At 45.0% G+C, this 20,632-nt stretch overlaps 2 protein-coding genes across 2 annotated transcripts; one reads left to right on the forward strand and one right to left on the reverse strand.

Annotated features, from left to right (window-relative positions):
* Window positions 1-348: 348 nt before the first annotated feature.
* On the reverse strand, window positions 349-1,361 carry LOC119315020. Its single transcript, XM_037589689.1, has 3 exons — window positions 1,259-1,361; window positions 913-1,171; window positions 349-778 (listed from the first exon to the last, which is right to left on the reverse strand). The coding sequence occupies exons 1-3, from the start codon at window positions 1,348-1,350 to the stop codon at window positions 587-589; spliced, it is 543 nt and encodes a 180-aa protein (XP_037445586.1). The 5' UTR covers window positions 1,351-1,361; the 3' UTR covers window positions 349-586.
* A 9,501-nt stretch (window positions 1,362-10,862) lies between these two features.
* On the forward strand, window positions 10,863-16,918 carry LOC119315293 (U-box domain-containing protein 52-like). Its single transcript, XM_037589954.1, has 10 exons — window positions 10,863-11,133; window positions 11,244-11,365; window positions 11,849-11,970; window positions 12,090-12,274; window positions 12,462-12,504; window positions 14,041-14,401; window positions 14,511-14,579; window positions 14,662-15,213; window positions 15,625-16,362; window positions 16,566-16,918. The coding sequence occupies exons 1-10, from the start codon at window positions 10,863-10,865 to the stop codon at window positions 16,638-16,640; spliced, it is 2,538 nt and encodes an 845-aa protein (XP_037445851.1). The 3' UTR covers window positions 16,641-16,918.
* The last annotated feature ends 3,714 nt before the right edge of the window (window positions 16,919-20,632 follow it).

The following is a 20,632-nucleotide window of genomic DNA, read 5'->3' on the forward strand; positions in this document are numbered from 1 at the left end:
ACTGGTTCATCACGGACGATTTGGACACCGACGGCCACTTTTCTAACGGCGACTTCTTCCCCGACATCGACAACCTCTTCAATGACATGGCCGGCGAGGATGTCGACCCCAAGAGCAGTGCTTCTGCCGCTGTTCCGTGCGTTCTCATACTCTTTCTGTTTAAGGTTCTGCCACAGTTTCTTGCTCTAGTGTCTGCTCTAGATATGTTCCGTTCTAGTTCATATATGCAGATGCCATTTACCTTCTCTGTGTCAGATTGCATGACTTGTTTTATCCCTGCTATAATAGTCATATTGTATCTAGTATTTCTATTAATAAAATCATTCGGTAAATTGCTCATATTTCCAACAAATCCGACCACACCTCATCGGGGGAACGAGAAATGTGTTCATTAGCAAGCATATCCAGCAAACGAACCCACGGTTCTGCGAGAGCATGCTGTGAATTTCGACCGAATCTAACGCGTGTCCATTTGTTGAATTGCGTGCGCGCACGCATAACGCAACCTGCAACTATGCCAAGTAAAGTTGCACGCACACCTGAAAGTTTTAACTGTAGTTTTGTCCACGACGCCGACAAGGCTTCATCATAATGCAGCAATTTCCAGCATGTCGGAGATGGGGGCAGTTTTCAGGATGTCGGAGATGATGCTGCCAGTAACTTCTTCGATGAGAAGCTCCCGTCTCGTCAGGATAGTGCCTGTGTGCAACATGTTCATCTTCCTGTTGCTGTCTGGAGTGCCAAGCACACAAGCCAGTGGATCCTCCTCAAATAATCCCTGCAAACGTGAACATAGAAGCAGGCACTTACTGAGTTACTGTTGGTTAATTTGGCTATCCGACCTCTTGTAGTACTACCGATGTTAAGGGGTATTATTTGGATCTGACAAGCTGCAAATAAAACTAAACTTACAACGTTTGCACTTGATTCGGCCTCACCATCGGCGTTGTTTGCTTTAGACTTCTCCACCCTTTCTATAACTTTCTTCTTCACCACTTCTATAAGCTCCTCCTTCAACCTCTCCATAAAAGCGCTGTCCACATACAAATGGCGTTGGCGCCACCTGAAAAGTTGCTTCTCTTGATGCTCATCACTCAACAGATGATCAGCTACATAGTGCCTCTTCAGAACTTCAACCAGTGATTTGTCAGTGCTATGGTTATTGAGTATTCTGTGAATGGATCAAATTGTTAGTTGAAACAGGCTTGTCAGATATTGAGGAAAAAGATGTAAAGCGTCATTAGTTCACAAACTGTACATTTTAGCTAGCTCCCTCTTCGTGTGTTCTTCTCCATGCTCCAAAACGATTGCAGCAAAATCCTTCTGGAGGTCATAATACTGCATCTTCATGTAGAAGGAAAAACAACATGAAATATAGCTTCATCGAATTAGCACTTCCAGTGCAAAAGACAAAACTTTGGTTCATGGACACGGTATAAAGAAAGAGTCAACCATGAAATGATTTCTGAGGTTGAGTCCATGTTCGTGTCCAGATCATGCTTTATGGCACAAACTAGAAGCTGGAACACGCTAGCAGGTTCAGTTAAAACCCAAAATTTGAAAGGTTCTACTTGTTAGTGCATATATAACATAAAATGCTTTTACAGACATCACTATGAATATTAATTTACAGGGGCCAGTGGCAGGTTAAAAGCCTTTGGGTTTACCGCAGCCGTAGCCCAACATCAGTATTCCAGGAGGACGTGGAACCCCAAGCAATTTCTGAACTGCACAAAAGAGTATAAGTAAGCATCTGCATGTATGATACCAACGGCGAGTCCCTGCAGCAGCAAACTCAACAATCATAGTTGTGTAGCTTTACTCTGTTCAACACCTGTGCACTCGAGGATATTTGTTTCATTTTTCCTGAACTGAAATAGGCGTTCGATTGAGGTGGTATTCTGTTCTGAATAGCTTACTAAATGAGTGGGAGCATAGGCTAACAAGCATAACAACTAAGAGCCTGTTTGGAAGCTCTCCGGACTCTCGACTCCGCTCCGCGCGAGGAGCTGGGTTCGAGATGCTCCGCACGATTGTGTTGGCGCTCCCTCCGCTCCGGGAGCAGCAGTTGGGGAGCGGAGGGGATCGGAACAGGGCCTAAGTACCCCTGTTCCTAAATAGGCGGTGTATCTTTGTGCTTACAAATACAATCAAACTTCTCTAGCTTCGCATTGTACTAGGAAATATTCAATTTGGTGGCGTGAAACTAACACCTTTTGGGTTTTGCTTGAAAACTATTTTCGTAATATCGCGATTTTATAAAAGTCTACTCTTTTCATTCTGCAGGTATAATACAAGTTCACTCTATCATTTCTATATGCAGAGCATAACAGCAAAGACCGTGTACATATCCACAACATTGGTAAATTTGTATCAAAACTGGTATATATATCTCTTAACGTGTATGTTTGCTAAGACATTCTTACATGCAGTTTTTCTTTTGAACTAAACCGAACAAGAGGTAGTACTACCTTCATACAGAATTTAACACAAATTTGTACTGTATCTCGCATGAAAAACTTCAGGTGATTGGTTCTCATTTGCTACGGCCACAACAAATCAAGCAATCGGTTACTTGTAGATCGACAAAGGATTCACCTTGTCCCGTCGCAAACCAGAGAGCGAGCAATCCTCCACCGACGCCTGATGCCGCGCCGCTCGCGATGCGTGCCACGGACGCGACCAAGCTGCATCTTTGGAACAGCGTATCGTCCACCGAGCGCACCGGGCCCTGCAGCAGTAGCCCCCCAAATCAGGAACCCGCCGCCATCAATAACCAGAGCATCAAGCACCGGGCTCTACGAACAAGAGGAAGAGCAGCAGTAGCAGTGCGGACGTACCTGGTCACGCATGGAGATGTCCAGATCGCGCATCACACCATCACCCCATCGGCGCTGCATTGGCGACGCAAAACGCACGCACGTCGCACGCCCGTCAAAGCACAGAGGAGGAGGAAATTAACGAGACGTTCGGCCGCGAGGGCCGAGAGAGGAGGCGTTTCCGGCGAACCTCGCCCCGTAGGTGTGCGGGGACCTGCTCCAGGAACATCGCCGGCGGCAGCTCCTGCGTCGTCGCCGCACCCGGGGGAGACTGCAGCGATTTGGGTTGCGAGAAGTGAGGGACAGAGGATGCCGGGAGGGCGCTCGGGGCGTTCGGGGCGTGTTTGGTTGCCGCGTGCAACAGTGCCTGCATCCCATAGACTTTTCTACTCAGCCTGATTATGCAAATGCAGCCTCAAATACATCATATACATGTTGTTTGGTTGCCTGCATGCCCTCTTGCCTGCATGGATTGAAACACACTGCCTGATGTTTGGTTGGTTGTAGTCCACAAATCCAAAACATGATGTTTGGTTGTATGCAAGGTCTGATGTGTGGTAATCTCTTTGGCTAGTTGGTGAGATTACCACCACACTTCGGCAGCACACATCATAAGCAAAACAGACTATAAACAGAGCATAACATAATTTAGATATAAGCAGTACCACAAATATAACAGTTCAACGCATAAACCATCAACTAGCATAATTTGATAGTACGCTCGAAAGAGGTGGCCCGGCCCTACTCCTTGGCGCGAAGGCGTCGTCGTGCTTCCCGCACTTGTTGACGACCTCAATGTCATCGTCGTCGAAGATGATGACCTTGAGGGTGTCGGGAGTGAGGAGCTTGAACGTCACCATGTAGCCGATCTTAATCTGATGAACGGCTTCGTAGGTGGCCCAACCCTGATCTAGTGTCACACTGCCGTTCATCAGCTTGACCGTCATCTTTCAGGAGCAACCGGTGTTGTTCCTGAACTTGAACTCCGTCGGCACCGCGACGAAGTGCTTGGTGAAGTCCAGGGGTATGGGGATGCACTTGAGCTTCGGTGCAAGGATGACCTTGCAGAAGTGAGTTGGGTCATCCTCCTGATGGTAGTGGCCGTAGTTGCGGCCCTTGTTGCTGGGGGGCTCCTCCATGCCCTCGTCGTCGACACCCTCAGGCGTCTTCGGGTCTTCCTCGGCGGTGGGCGGCAGCTCAATCTCGTCGGACATTGGGTGAGGGGGCTGCTTGCCCTTGTTGTCAACGGCCGGAAGCACCTCCGTGTCCTCGATCTGCACACAAGTCATGGAGTCAAGCATTGCACAGAGTTCATGGCTAATTCAAGAGCTTGTAGTAAAAACGGCATGCCTGTCACTCTTCTCCTCCTCTTCATCCCCCTATATTTACTCACCCTGCCCATCACTATTTACCCACCCCCTCTCTTCTCTCATTGTCAACCTTCCTCCTCCCCATCGCCATGAGCTCGAGCTCGAGCTCCAATGCCAACCCCTTCCCTTGGGGTATTGGCTGGACGGCCTTCTTCCTTGGGTGGATGGCTGGTGACCGGACCAAGTTCGAGAACACCATGGAGGTGTGCTCGAACTTCGGCTCCATGGCTGACATGCAGAATGAATCGAATGCCGTGGTCATGAAGGCCAGTAAAGAAGAGCTGAAGACGCTAATTCCCGACCCAGCGAAGGGCGCGATGGCAGTTAACATCATTCGTTGGGCCATGAATCAGGCCGTCTCCGACGACCCTAAACAGAGGAAGAAGTGGTGCAAGTATAAGACCTAATGGGCTCCTAATGACCGGCGCGCCGCAGTGTACTGGGAGACAGCTATCACGCCGCTGGCGGTCATCGGCGGGGAGCTTAAGGAGGAGGAAGAAGAGGCGATGCACATGCCAGCTAGGGCGCCGGAGCCAGTCCGTCCTACCTGGCAGATCGACCTGGACTCCGCCGAGGACGATGAGGACGACCCGCCGGCCCGCACGGCGATGAAGAAGAAGATGAAGGCCAGCGGCTCGACCAGCCGCTCCGCACGACGGTGACGGTCGCCGCGGTCAGCCGGTGTCCGTTGTGTACCGCCTTTCCCCCTATTTCCCTATCCCCCAATCCCGAAATCTACCTTATGCATTCGGATCTTGCATGTGTGAACTCGTATGAACTGCTTAGAACTAGTATGAACTACCCCTATGCTTATCTACCTCTATTCCCCATTTCCCTCCGCCGTGGATCGAATCTAGCGTGCATGTCGAAGAGAGAGAAGTGCTTACCTCTATTGATGGAGTCCGGTGGTCTTCTTCCTCTGCTCCGATCCGCCGCCGCCGGTGATGGAGTCTGGTGGTCTTCTTCCTCTACTCCGATCCGCCGCCGCCGGTGAGAGTTGGGAGAGTGGGGAAGAGTGGGGAGAGGGAGCGGTGAGGGGCGGTGAGGCTAATAACTACCGGTGCTTCGGGAAGCAAGGCGGCTTCTCGAGGGTGGCCGTGCGCGTGCAGCCGCGCCCGCCCACGTGCACCACTCGGGCCTGGCCCTGGAGAAACTGCCGATTTCTGAATTCCCAGCAAGGCAGGCCCAGAGGTGCTTTATGTTTCGTGCTATGCATGCCCAATAGTAAAACCAGGCAACCAAACAGCCCGTTCGCTTCCCGCGCGGGCCTGGTTGGGCTTGATGCGGGCAATCAAACACGCCCTTGATTTGTGGGGCGGGATTTTTCACTGTTTCTGTTTCATCAGCATCCAGCAGGGCTGCCGCGCGCTTTTTTGACCGGAGTCGGTAGGTGGGGCTCGTGCAATGTGCGCCTGGTGTCCTTATTGGTCCGATGTGAGAGGTTTCCAGTTCCTTCAAAAGAAAAAATGTGCTAGTGGTAAAATTATTGTTTCTTCTTTGTGAGGCCAAAGCTGAGGTGATTTTGATGGTAACTCCAACGTTGGATCACATTTTATGAGCCTATCTATCTAAATTTAAATGAGCCTTGCTGCTTCCATACAACCCCCTCCAAAAAGATGTATAAAAGGCAATATGGAATTTGGCAAAACATACACACTTTCATATGCATTGGGGTTGGCCCGCCAGACCCTATATGGCATACGTGTGCGCCATATGTTTGGCTATCCTACCTTCCGGTCCCTCGAATAAAAAAAGGAACCCCCCCTCCCAAAATCTGAAACCGTAACTATCCATTGTCGTCGTCGCGACTCCGGCCGGCGGCCATCTCCAGTCATCGGCAGTATGCTCACCGGCCACGTCGCACGAGTCGGCATCCACACCCCCTACTCACACACGGTGTCGTGGTCGTCGCCCTCCACGCAATTGGCGGTGCCAGCACGCCGTCGGCGGCGCTCCTCCTCTACACACATCGCTGCCCCTCGTGGAAGGTTCCATTGAGGAACTTCTTTCTCTCCCATGCCGTCGACCAACACTAGGACCAAATTGGTGCCTACTTCCCAAACTTTAAGGATGTCGGACAAGGGGATCCTCTGGCACCCCTCCTATTTGACATCATAGCTGGTGGCCTATCTTTGTTTGTCAAATAGGGTCAATAAGATAATTTAATTTCTAGACTTGTTTTTCATTTAGTTGATGGAGGTCTGACATTGTTGCAATATGTTGATGACACCGTTTTCTTATGAAAGATGACCTAATTGAAGCCAAAAACTTGAAATACATTCCATGTGTTTTTGAAGAAGTTTCAGGGCTCAATTCATAAGAGTAAACTATTCTACTTATTAGGAGAGACAGTAAAAGAGAACAACAATATAAGTAAAATTTTACATGTGTTGTTGGGTCTTTGCCTCTGCAATATCTAACCTTACCTGTAGATTTTCAAAGAGTTACCGGCCTATAGATTTTAAAAGACTCAACAAATCTTAATGGGATTTTATGGAGGAGAAAATTGAGAAAAAGATGACCCTTTGAAAAGGAAACATTCTATCTAAACAATAGATGGTCACATTGACCAATTCATGTCTAACTACCATCCCTTTATACATGATTTCCTTCCTGGAAGCCCAGAAAGGACCCTTGAGTAAAATGGAACTTTGCGCGGGAAAGATGGTGTGGCAAGAGAGCATGAATAGAAGAAAGTATCGTTTGGTGAATTGGGACACAATGTGCTTGCCCAATGACTGTGGATGCCTTGATTTACTTGATCTACAAGTGATGAACCAAAGTTTTTTGTGCAAGTGGCTCTGGAAACTAAAGAACACATGTGAGGTTTGGTATTAATTGTTGTCAAACCTTGCCCGGTATAGGTGCTAGAGTTGGAGGCCCCCACTTTTGGCAGAGCCTGGTTAAAGTTAATCCCATGTTCCAAGGATAGCAGAGATATCTCTAGGTGATGGTGCCACTACTTTGTTTTGGGAAGATATATGAGGTGAGGACATACCCTTAATTAGCTGGAATTTTTTCCATATTGTATGCATTTGCTTCATGAAGATGATAATTCTGCAACACGTTAAAAGTGAAGATTTGGAAGCTTACAATTCAAGAGGACTATGTGGGGTGAAACCGTTGAGCAATGAGACGATCTCATAAATTTTGTGGATGAAGTTACTCTTTCCCAGAAGAGAACTAGTGTCAATGCAAACTAGGTGCCAAAGATTATTTCTTAGTCATTGAATTTTACCTTCAACTCAAAGCAACTGATTTGGTGGGATATAGACATGTCTATAAGGTGAACATGCTCCTTAAAATCAATATATGATCATGGCTAACGCTCAATAACACAAAGACAATCTATTTATGAGGGGTTTGACTCGAATTGATCAATGCCATTTTCGTGGGCATGTAGAAACATTGAAGCATCTTATGTTTTGAATGTAGTATGTCCAAATTTACTTGGATAGCTTTTATGTTCGCCCTTGACCTGGTTAGTCTTCCCGAGAGTTTGGATGACCTGGTGGGGGAATGGTTAAACCTCTTTCCTCCTGGTCAATGTAAAATAGCTCTCCTGGGTGGGACTGCTTTGTGCTGGACCATTTGGAAAACTAGAAATGCAGCATGCTCTTTGAATGAAATTTTCCTGATGATCCTAGAGCTGTCATTTCCAGAATGTGTCATCATCTTATCAACTAGGCCATCTTGTAGAAAATCCAAGGGCAAAGAAGCATTGATGAAGACGTCATCCTGATGATCAAGCAAGTGATGACAAAAATCTACAGCAGTAGACATGGCTAGGCATCAACGATCCCATAATTAGATATGGAGCAAGCTAAAAAAACCTTCATGTTATGATCATTTTGAACTCTAACTACTGGTGCATTATCCTCGTCGTTACATTATATTTCTCTTGGTGATTGTAATATGACTTTAGGAGCACTCCCTCTGTTTGGAGGTTGTCATACCCATGCCTGGCTTCTTGCTAAGCATTTTAGTGTTCAGTTGAATTTTTGGTGTCTGTCATGTAAATTGATGGGTTGTTAACGGAAATCAACAAGGAGGCTCGTTACTTAAGAAAATTATACATTATAGTGAGTTTAGAATTTTGCTTGCCGACAAAATAATAAGTCTCTCAACAAAAATGTAATAGGAGCTAGATACATTCAGGTAGACTTTCATCCTAGCATCATAGAAGCATTCCATGCCAAGCTAGGGTTCCATAGGGCCATCCGCCACGAATTTCGTCAGTTCCCCTCACCCTGCCATGTTGGAAGGTGTGGGGCCCTTGCATCTCTGTGGGCGTATTCGGAAATTTTAAAAGCATGATCTCTTTAGTCTTCATCGGGTAACGTCCTAGTGGAGAGTGCAATGACATTGATAACAAAGGTTGTAGGATCGTAAGTAGGTTTAGAGGAAGTAATTAGACTACTTGACCAGATAAAAACATAACATTTTCGCAGTTTTAGTTCCTGGCAAGTTTTTAGCAATTTCACAAGTCTTGTTGCACCCTACACATGCAAGTCTAGATAGTAGGCAGCGAAAAGTAAAGATTTTGCATATGAGCGTAAAGGAGGGGTCGGAGAAAATAATGGTGATTTTTGGCGTGGTTCTGATAGATGGTGCTATCGTATGTCCACGTTAATGGAAACTTCAACCCATAGAGGGTAATGGCTGGGCGAGTCCACGGTGGGCTCCGCCCACAAAGGGTCCATGAAGTATGCCATCATGGTTTACGTCCACGAAGTACTAGCCTCACTCAGGGTAGATCTTCACGAAGTAGGCGATCTCATTGCCCTTACAAACTCCTTGGTTCAACTCCACGAGCTTGGAGGCTCCCAAGTGACACCTAACCAATCTAAGAGACACTATCTTCAAAAGGTAATGGATATTGTTGTTGATGATGAACTCTTTGCTCTTGTGCTTCAAAAGATAGTCTCCTCAATACTCAACACTCTCTCACAGATTTGGCATGGTAGTAGGAGAAGGGTTGGAGTGGAATGCAACTTGAGGGGGCCAAAAATCAATGATCAAATGGTTGGAGTGGACCCCCCTTGATTTCAACACAAGTGTACGTGGTTCTCTCAGAATTGGACATGAGAAGTGGTAGTTTCGTCCTGATTGCTCTTTGAGAGTTGGTGGAATGGGTGGAGGTATATATAAGTAACACAAAAAATCTAACCGTTACACCCCTTTATGCACAACTTGGTGGGACCGGGTGTAAACACTCGATGAGACTGGCTAGTGCAAAAGGTTTGAACTTTAGGCTTTTCGGTGAGACCAGATGGAATAGCTCAGTGAGACTGATGGGTGAATATGACCTAATCACTTTCCACACTTCGGTGAGATTGATCAAAACCACTCAGAAATTCAGAGATGAAATCGATAGGCAACAGAAGGTTGGCAAGTGCTCTTCAGTGAGACCGAAGGGTTATCTCGGTGGGACCGAATTGCTAGGGTTAGTTAGTGGCTATGTCAAGTGTTTCTCGGTGGGCCCAACTGGATGTAGTTCGGTGGGACCGAGATAGACATTAGAGTTTTGAACATAGAAAGAAGTGAGAGTGTGACTGAGGGTTTTGGAGCAATATCGATCTCTAAGCACTTGAGCAAACAGTTCATGATCAAAACCTCATCCCTTTTAATAGTATTGGCTTTCCTATGGACTCAATGTGATATTTGATCACTTAACCAAAAATTTAGTCTTGGAGCTTTGCCAATGTTTGCCTTCGCATTTTGAGGGGTCCACATTCACATCTTATTGCCATACCTAGATTGAACTTTCTGAAATATTATGTGAGTAGGCATTAGTTCAATGATGCATATGCTGTTATGAATTATCAAAACCACCCCGGGATTAGTTGCATTTTCAAACGTACTCTGGTCTTCTCCTGCTACGACGAAGTCTTATGGAGTGGGACCATAGATCGAGGTAGTTCGTGTCTTTGTAGGTTTGATGCGCCGAACCTTGCGGATTTTAGGTTTATGTGTCCATGCAGATTCATTTATACGGATCTGACGAGTCTTTGTTAGTGTTTTATATGTCGTTTTATTGATGCGGTCTATTATGACTTTGGAGTCATACTTTGACATTATGTTAAAGTTCTTGTGCTTTGATGCCTTCTACTTTCAGGTGATACCCCGACCCGAGCACTTTGATGCTCATGTCTTTTCATCCTTATGGATAGGCAACCTAAGAGGGTTTCAGTCAAATTTGTGTTGGTGCACGAGTGGCGGTGTCGCTTCTCCAACCTAACTATAGTCTCTTTCGCAAAGCCTTGACAACATTTCGTGTTGCAAAAACTGATACCATAAAGAAGATGATTCTGAAATTTTCACAATAATTCTTAGTTCTAGGAGTTATTTTATATTTATGATCCAAATCATTGTACCTTTAGTTTTGAGAAGTTTGAATAAAGTTACATGTCCTCCTTTTCTTTTTTCAAGAAAAACATGCCATGCCTGGCCACACTCGAGTCCAGGCCCAACCCCGTGTGGCGTGGAGCGACCCGACCGAGAGACGAGGGGAGGCGTTCCCCGCCAAGCTCGCGGCGTCCCCTCTCCTCCATTCCCGCGCTTTGATCCCCACCACCACCCCACCCCACCGCGCCATCCTCCATCCCATCGTCCTCGCCGCCGCCGATGCGTTCCCTCCCCCGGCCTCCCCCTCCCCCGCCTCCGCCACACGATGTTGCACACCACTCCGATCTTGACGGAGGCCAAGCGGCACGACGCCGCCGGCAAGAAGGCGGTCGCCCTCACGGCCGCGATGAGGCGCTCGGGGCCCAAGGGTCGCGGCAGCGGAGGGGGCGAGGCGGAGGGGAAGGCGGCCGTCGCCGTCGACGGCGACAAGAGCAGCCAGCACGCGCTCAAGTGGGCCGCCGACCACGTCCTCTCCCGCTACCAGCCCTTCTTCCTGGTCCACGTCCGCCGCAAGAACGCCGCGCTCAACCCCGCCGGTACGCTCTCCATTTGGGGCTTCATCTGGCCGGCCGTGGAAACGATGGGATCGATTTTGATAGTACGGAATTATAGCAGATTCTCAAATATGCGATCTACGCGTGTGCAGGCGGGAAGCAGTTCTCCACGTCGCACGTGCAGGAGGATGTCGCGGCTTGTTTTCTGGCCCAGCTGGACCTTCAGACCAAAGAGCTGATGCTGCCTTTCCAATGCTTCTGCAGCAGAAGAGGGGTATGCGTTTCCTATTTCATCATCACTTTGTGTCTGGTTACATTCAAAATTTCAGCAAATTATTGTGCCCCTGTGTTTCAAAAAATCAATATGCTTTTATCGTTTTGCCAAACGAGCTGAATTTACAGCACAATTTCCATGCAAAAATGTAACCATATCAAACTTATTTGCATTTGGACCCACCAAACCAAGCGGTGTACATTCTACCTTTATTTTCAGATTTGTTTGGGAATTTCTCTAGGAACGAGCATGAAAGCTTATTTTAAGCTTTAATAGTAATATAAGAAGCACTAGATAAATGTCAATATAAAAAAAACCGATACCACAAGTGCCAAAATATCGAGTAAATGTTCTTTCTGCATTTGTGGCTGCTCATGAATCCCAGTTAGTGCCACAGTTGTCTGATGTGCAGATAAATCTAGTAATTGGGTGCCATCATAAGTTACTAACTCCCTTTTGGCTGACTTACTTTAATATCCACAGTTGCAATGCAGGGATGTCATTCTTGATGGAACAGATGTGTCGAAAGCTATCGTGGACTTTGTTGTAAAATATAATGTTGACAAGATTGTGCTGGGAGCATCATCTAAGAGTGCATTTACAAGGTGATTTATATACATTACAACAACTTCTCTGTGTCATTATCTCTTATTTGATGGTACTCCTTTTTAGAGCAAAACTTGCCGTACTTTGATGAGCTCAATAATTTTCTTAACCATCGCAGAACAATTTGGAAAATGGATGTCGCTACATCTGTTACAAAAAATGCACCAAACTTCTGTTCAGTGTATGTGATTGCAAAAGGAAAGTTATCTACTTTTAGGCCAGCCACTCATGCAATCGACAATGATACAAGCAAAGAGGATATGAAATCTGATGCACCTGGCAATGGGCCTTTAGCTGTACAAAGTTTGTATTTCACTTGACACTTTTATTCTTATAGATGTACTACTCCCTCCGTCCCAAAATGAGTGTCGCTGATTTAGTACAACTTTGTACTAAACCAGCGACACTTATTTCGGGACGGAGGGAGTACAATATTTATCTCTAATAGGTTATTCTTTGTTTGCTCATGAAGCACACGTGTAATTTGCAGGTGAACCAACACCCAAGTTCCCTGGCGAAGAACCTTCTTACAGGTGAGTCTACATCCCTAACTATCACAAATAGGGTGATAGATAGGTCTTCTACAATGCTCTACTTACCTGCCTACCAGAAAGATTATGGTCCATTCTAAGCTGTTGATTGGCTGAGCTTTGTTTACCGGAAACTGTAGGGAGATCATGGCATTAAATTTTGTAGAAAAATATGTAATAGAATATGCACAAAGTTACAACGGTTGAGGATATACAGGGAAGGGTCTTGCGTAAGTACTACATGTACAGGGATTCGAGGCTGAGCTTAGTTTTAGTTTAATGAAAACCTTGTAGAATTACATGCATTAGTCGGTTCACCCAAAAGCTCAAGCTGATGAGAAAGGTGTACAATGTAACACTGCCGTCATTTATGGCTCTCTTGGGCCTAATGTGGACTGAAAGTAGGCTGCGATATTTATTTATTTATTTTCATTTTCTCTAGCTGGGCCTCGACCTCAAGTCTTGTGTGGTTTCATACTATGTAGAATTATGCACAAGACAGTTCACCCCAAAGCTCATGCGATGGAGAATGCTGGACCATATACTTAAACAAATCTAACTATATGGAAACACCAATTACATTCATAAAGTATAAAATACACAATACGTTCCTACAACCATACCATTATATGCCAAGCCCTTTTAGGTGGCCATACCATACTAGAAACCATGAGCAAATCTAAACCTTGTGAACTTTACTTTCTTGCACAGCATGGTTGAAATAATTCCAAAACAGAATGTATGCAAGCCAATAAGTAAATGTTAAGTTTTATATATTATAAGCTAACTTGATATTTAATATATTATAAGCTAACTTGATATTTAATATTTAATACAGTATGGAATTTCCTTTTGGTGTCTTTCCCTTCTTAGTATGGGATTTCCCCTCAGTCTTTTCCCTCTGAGAATATCATGAGATTTGAAGTACCAGTAACAAAAACCAAGAACAATGGATTTAACATTCAAAACATTGATGAATATTTCAGCATAGAATATTATGAGAAATCCAGGGTATGTATAATTTGCAACATATGTTATTTCAAATATAATAGAACTTGAACCCCATATTTTTTTTGGCAATCTAGTCATGCCTCATGATCTAAGTAACTGTACATACTTTGCCAAGTATTAATGCAAATAATTTAAGGATGTCATTGGCTCCAATTAGCTTCTTCCCTTTTGTATATTGGAGTGTTTATGTTTGATCATTTCCAAATAATGTTGATGGATCATGTGCAAGGACAATTTTATCCTTTTGAATGTCGAATTTGACTCTTACCCCCTACAATGCAGCAATGTAAAATATGACCATAGCCAGTAGAATAAACCCAACTATTCACGACCATTTGTCGAGCTATTTTCTATGCAGCTAAAGTTCATAGCAGATATCTTATTTTATATGTCATATCGGTTAATTAACTATTTCTAATTTTAATGTTCCCTTCGATGTTGCGAAAATTGTGAATTACCGTTTCTATTTTGGCTTGTATTTTTTTTGAGGGGGATAGTTATTTCTTATTCTATTTGATCTCGGGTCAGGCTGATGTCGACACACGCTGCTGCGCACATCGGTACCAATTTTGATGAAGCAGCACAACATGGCAACCTCAAGGCACTAGTTCAACAGAGAAGTGCCGATTCACATCTTTCAAAAACATCTTCATGTCCAAGTGAATTCATAAGAGTTGTGAATAAACAAGGCAATCATTTGTCTCCAGAATATCCCGAGAATCGTAGAGAAACCTTGTTTTTGCTAAATAAGGACAATGAGCATCCATTCCAGGCTCCACATGAAGAATACTTGGGCATTGATGATAATGCACTTAGTCTTGAATATAATGCCTATGGCTCTTTAACCCCAACTGGAGAATGTGCTTCATCAGCTTCGAACTATCAAGCAGTATGATTCGAGCATTTCTACCAGAAGCTTTGTATCCTAATTCTTTATGGCATACGGAACTGCTAAAATCAGTTATATACAAGTCTTACCAACACCATGTCATTTGTAGGATGATGTGAAAGCTGATCTGAGGCAATTTCAGAAAAGGAATGGCAATATGCTTCGGAACTACAAAGAGGTACCGGTTATTGTTTACCATTTTGTGTCTTTGGTTCTGATCTTGCACTAGATCTGAAGGAAGCATTCTTTTGGGATCGCAGTTACCTCTTGGGGACGAAGATGGGACAGAAAACTTGCATGCCGTTGATGAACGAAAAGATGGTCCTTTACTTGGTAGACAAGGTGCCAAACCGAATTCAGCGGTTCGTGGCCCAAAGCAAAACCTCTTGACACTTGAAACTTTATCTTCCGACCCTCAGCATAGAGAAAGAATCACAGAGGAATTTATGGATCACAGTGCCCAGAAACAAGTTAACCCAATGTTGCGACGCTTGCCTCCAAAATTTTTCTCACCTCGAAATGATATATATGGATCCACTCCTGAGGAGAAACATAAACTTGAATTGAACAGCAAACCCTTGCCAAGGCCAATTGAGACTAAAAGAATACTAGAGTGTCTCCCTACTAGATTAGAGTGCAGATTGTATAATCCAAATGAAATCGCGAAGGCGACCAATAATTTCTCAGAAGACCTGAAGGTTGGGGAAGGAGGTTATGGACCAGTCTATAAAGCTACACTTAGTAATACCCCTGTTGCAGTCAAGATTCTTCACTCCAATGTAACTCAAGGCCTGAAACAGTTTCAACAGGAGGTATGGTCATAGCTCATTTTGCTTGACAAAACTGCCTTTTGCCACTACAATTTCTCTTTTCCAAACTAAAAGAGAAATGTTGTCAGGATATGTATTGGCATTAGGGCCGGTTTGGAAGAGAAGTATTTCCTGGCAAAGTTCAATACCAAAATTTTACCGGGAAATATCATTCTTCCGAACCAGCCCCTTACAATGTTTAACAAAACAAAAAACGTTGCATCCACAGTTCCCGCACTTCAACTTAGTCAATTTTCTCACTACAAATAGCCAGATACTGAAGTCAAAGGCAACATTATTCGGATGGAGATAGCATTTAGCTGTATGATAATGCAGTGATTTTTTTAAAACATTATAAAATGAAAGGATTTTGACTTTTTCAGTAATGTAATTGATAAGTTTTGTTATCATCAGATTGATCTGCTGAACAACCTTCGGCATCCCAACATGGTACAACTAGTGGGTGCTTGTCCCGAGTATGGTTGCCTAATATACGAGTACATGCCGAATGGTAGCCTCGAGGACCGGCTCTATTGTCGTTCAAACACTCCGCCACTGCCATGGCAGCTCCGTTTCAAGATTTCAGTGGAGTTAGCCACTGGCCTGCTCTACCTACACAAAATGAAGCCTGAAGCCTTTGTTCACCGAGACCTCAAGCCTGGGAACATCCTCCTTGGCGAAGATTTCGTCTGCAAGATCGCCGATGTTGGTCTCGCCCGCATCATCCCCCGATCGATGGATGACACAAAGACGCAGTACCGGATGACCGACGCAGCGGGGACCTTTTGCTACATTGATCCTGAGTACCAGAAGACAGGACTGGTCAGCACAAAATCTGATGTGTATGCCCTCGGCATTATCTATCTTCAGATGATCACCGCAAAGGACGCCATGGGGCTCGCCTACGCTGTATCTGATGCACTGGAAGAAGGGACCTTTGAGGATCTCTTGGATAGCAGAGTGACTGGCTGGCCGGTGGAGGAGGCGAAGAGGTTTGCCGAGCTTGCACTGAAATGCTGCGAGCTGCGGCATAGAGACCGCCCCGATCTGGAATCTGTTGTGCTACCTGAGCTAGTCCGTCTGCATGCACTAAGTGTGCCATCTGAACATCCTTCCATGGACCAATCCCATCAGCGTTCAGCCAGTGACAAGGTAAAAGAACTGACCAGTCGGTCGCCCTTTGTTGTCTCCATTGGCTTATGAACAATGTTTCGGTTTTTCAATTTGGCGATGGAAACACCGAAATTGTAACAAAGGAATTAGGATATCTTACATCTGGAAATTAGCTGAAATCTGTTAAATTTTTTGATGTCTCACCTAGGCTTTAACTCTCTTTTTTTCTACTAGGAATGCAGGATTTAATTTTGGTTGATGGCTTGTCTGAGATTCTTACCGAAGGGAGTGCGAAGGCAGGATCATTTTCAGCATAGCAATATGAGGACCAGGAGTAGGGCGTGTCAGCTGTCGCACTGGAACCTGGCAGCTGTTCCAACTTTGATGTAGATACTGCACTATCCCAGCAAAAAAATTCAGATTGTTGTAGTTCTTTCTCCGGAAATGTTTAAATCAACAAACCTGTACATTTAACATACAATTTTGTAGCTCACATCTGCTAGTACAGAAGAAGTCACACTTTCATGACCTGGATCAATCACATGCTACTTTCCTGTCATCCAGGGCCGAGGACTTTGATCCGGACTGGGAATTATGTAAACAGACTCGGAGAGAGATTTGCTGTAAGGACATATTTCTGACAAAGATTACTGTAAACAACAAGGGATCACATAAAGAACGAAAATGTTACATAATGGAAGACTCGGTCACACCTAAATTGTGCATTTCTTATCCACAATTTTTTGACGGAAAGCTACTCGGCCATTTTAGTGATTAACAACGACAGTTACATCGTTCAGAAGAAAAGGCAAAGAGGAAACTAGGGGGTTCATCGACCCAAGTACAAGCTTCAGGAAGTAGAGAAACAGACCTAGCTACCTCATGTGCCCCCAAAGTAGCTTCCCTTGGGCAGTGTTCAAATCTAGCTTTGTCAAATCCACTAGCTGTTACTCCCCCCGTTCTTTTTTATAAGACATTTTAGCCAGTCCGCTTTGAACTGTTATGGGCGTGTCTGAAATGTGTAAAACATCTTATAAAAGGGAACAGAGGGAGTACATGGCAGTCATGAAAAATATCAGAGCAGAGCTTGCTGTTGCTGATACACCACCATCACATAAAGTTTGGATAACACTCTCGCAATCAGATTGCAGTGTGATCCTATGGCTCTCATATCTTGAGCCAAGAATAACTCATTTACAGCTGCATATGCTTCAGCCAGAATGAGATCCAGTGCCTTGATGTGAGCAAGGCATCGATGAACAGTATGATGACTGGCCCCACTCTCCACACCGTCCGATCCAGGATCGACGGCCAGATCTGCATGAACAGTGGCAGTTCTACAGTGCTCGATGTACAGTCCCCCACCTACAGTGATCTGCGCTACAGTATCCCGTCAACAGTGTTCTGCGCTACAATATTTGATCTGAGCCCCCCCTTCCCTGATCCAACGGCTGGCTGGCCGCTAGTTACGCCGTGCCTTGCTGTGCGCAAGGCACTGGATCTCTGTCCGCTTCAGCTGTAAGCACGTCCAAAGCATTTTCAATGTTGAAGCTCCTTGCAGCGACAAAACTACCAGTGGTGTCTCATAATCACGCCGGTAGAGCCCTCCTTGGTCTCCGTGTTTGAAAGCAACACCAGCATTGAACATACGCATTCCTTCAGAGCATCTCCAACAGGATAGCCGTTTAGGCCACTTTGTCCCAAAAACGTTGCTCCAACAAACTATGTAAAAACACAACCATGATGGGAAAAAAAGTCGTTTCGGGCACCCTTTACATCATCTGTTGGTGCAACAACCACCGCGGTGATGTAAAATCTTATATCTCCTACCCTATATGGCTATATCAGTTTTTACATCACCATTTTATTCATCACCTGTTGGAGATGCTATGAGGATCAGGCAAATCCGCCGATGACAAGGTCGATCCGGGGATTTCTTTCGGCTCCTCCCATCGTTTACTTCAACACTAACGCTTCAATAGACATAGCAGCTCTAGGGACAGTTTGAGCATGTTCTCCCTGTGTCAGTTGACGCTGCTCCCACCAAATAAACCATGCCGCTTGCATTGCCATTTGATCCCTAGGACGCCCAACTTATTTATCATCTGTGTAGAGTATCTCATTATGGTCGCCCTTACCAGACAAGGAAGCGGCAACCTAGAATTAAACAGCCTCAGCGAGTCCCACCTCAAGTGTCTGTCCTCCCATTTCAGCTCCCCACACAATCCTGTAAATCTCCATGACTCGCTGCTACCATCCACCATGTCAATGTTTTTTCTCGACAAAGATGATACCCCCGCCCTCTGCATGAGGACGATCGTCCGATTGCTTTAAGAGTAGTAAAATTGATTAGTCTTAGGCCTTTGATTACGTACTGTAGGGCGGTGTCCATTCATGCATGCCTTTTTAAACTTTTGCGAGAGTTTCATACACCATCCACCCCACCTCCCATGCTAGTTTAATTTCATCTTTTAATTTTAATCTATTGTATTTTGAACCAAAAGTCATAAATTATGTTTCGTTTGCATATATCTCCATTCACGACGAGAACTTTCGAACAAGACTAATCTTGAATACATTTCGACAACTTTTTCATTTTTCTTAAAAAAAATCCAAGTTTCAAATATTGAAACTCGATAGTCGTACCATTAAGTTTTGCCAAGTTTCATCAAGTTTTACCAAGTTTCATATGTTTTTAGGGTTTTAGTGTTCTGAGCTTACGGCTTTAGGTTTAAGGTTTACATTTTAGGGTTTAAGTTTTAGTTTTGAAACCTGCTAAATTTATCATCATCCCTATCAAATTTTAGTAGTTGAAACTTGCCCGACTGTTCGATTTGCCTCACAATCCGCAAAGTCCTTGGATTCCGCATAATGGCACATCAAGTTTAAATTTTAGTTTCTACAACTTGCGATTTTTTTCGTTCGCTTGCACCAAGTTTTAGCACTTGAAACTTAACAGAATTTTAAAAACTCGTCAAAACGTATTTAAAATGAATCTTATTTAAAAGCCCTCGTCTCAAGAAATACAAATATGAAAACCAAATATAACATTGACGTTTGGTTCAAAAGATATAATTGATTCAAATTCGAAAGTCAAAATAAAAACAGCATAATGAGATGTGAGATGGGTGGAGCTGCCAAAAGTTGCTCACATGGACCCCATATAAGATAATTAGGTACTAAAAGCACATGCAAAGACCAAACCAATTTCTGAATTGCTAAGCATTTGAACGGCCAGAAATCTTGGTGCCGCCACACCAACGTGCCACAAATCGTCTTCCTGCAGTTCACGTGAGTCTCAGACTAATATTTTCATACTCCTCAAGTCAGAAAAAATTTGTCCCTCATTGTTCCAAGTTTGTCCCTCAGATAGATGTATCTAACACTTTCATCCATTTTCAGATAAATTTTTTCCGGACGGAGAGAGTAGATCCCAGCCGCACTCCTCTAGAGCTCGCCAATATCATATTTTCATCGTGAACGATGACATCCTCACACTCCATCCTTTGCTTCTTCTTTGCTCGCTGTTTCTGAGGCGTAGACACATGGGCATCAGGTAACTTGGGTTAGCTACTATCCTCAAGGCGATAAGGCCAATTCCAACACGACAACACGACGACTCAAACAGAAGCGAATTATATTTGGATTGGCTAGATGGACACAAAAAATGTTCGTTTTTGCCTGCCGGTCCATAGGTCAGCCCAACCCGGAAGGACACATTTTGCGGACATACATATTTAAAAAAAAATAGCCAACATAAGTCCAGTTTACATTAATTAAAACTTAAAATGTTAAATAGAAACATTAAAAAAAGTAGGCGGCAGAGGGTGAGGATCTAGGCATCGGTGTTGGCGTCCTCCTCCTCAGTCAGGCTGACATACACCGACACCTCCATCCATGAGAAAGTCGTCTGGAAGGCTGTCAACGCTGCCAACCGCTAGACCGGCTGCTACGCTGCCTGCCGCTCGGCCTCCATCTTGCACTCGGCCGCCAACGCGCGCATCTCAGCCTTGTAAATTGCCGCTCCTCCTTCTCGGTCGCACCAAGCCAAACGGGTGTGTGCACGACACGTAGATGGGCACGGTGCTCGTCGATGAAATGAAGCGGGACTCCTCCGCCGAAGGCTCCAGCGTGGGCGGTGCTGGTGCCGGTGGCGGTGGGGGCGTGTTGGCCTCCATGACGGCCATAGATTTGGCCAGTGCCCGCGCATGGCCAGGCCACCTAGCCATCTTCTTGCGCTCCGACTCCCCAAATGGCTGCTGCACCTCCTTGCCCTCCTCCTTCACCACCACCGGCAACGGTGGACCAC

The sequence above is a fragment of the Triticum dicoccoides genome, chromosome 6A (assembly GCF_002162155.2).
Source record: "Triticum dicoccoides isolate Atlit2015 ecotype Zavitan chromosome 6A, WEW_v2.0, whole genome shotgun sequence".
Taxonomy (NCBI): domain Eukaryota; kingdom Viridiplantae; phylum Streptophyta; class Magnoliopsida; order Poales; family Poaceae; genus Triticum; species Triticum dicoccoides.

Bases quoted from the DNA above. Each gene is read 5' to 3' on its own strand.
- LOC119315293 (XM_037589954.1), top strand. From the start codon at position 10,863: ATGTTGCACACCACTCCGATCTTGACGGAGGCCAAGCGGCACGACGCC. The intron at 14,580-14,661 runs GTACCGGTTATT...TTGGGATCGCAG, and splicing joins TGCTTCGGAACTACAAAGAG to TTACCTCTTGGGGACGAAGA. The intron at 16,363-16,565 runs GTAAAAGAACTG...CTAGGAATGCAG, and splicing joins AGCGTTCAGCCAGTGACAAG to GATTTAATTTTGGTTGATGG.
- LOC119315020 (XM_037589689.1), bottom strand. From the start codon at position 1,350: ATGAAGATGCAGTATTATGACCTCCAGAAGGATTTTGCTGCAATCGTT. The intron at 1,172-1,258 runs GTACAGTTTGTG...ATCCATTCACAG, and splicing joins AAGAGGGAGCTAGCTAAAAT to AATACTCAATAACCATAGCA. The intron at 779-912 runs GTAAGTTTAGTT...TCACGTTTGCAG, and splicing joins CCGAATCAAGTGCAAACGTT to GGATTATTTGAGGAGGATCC.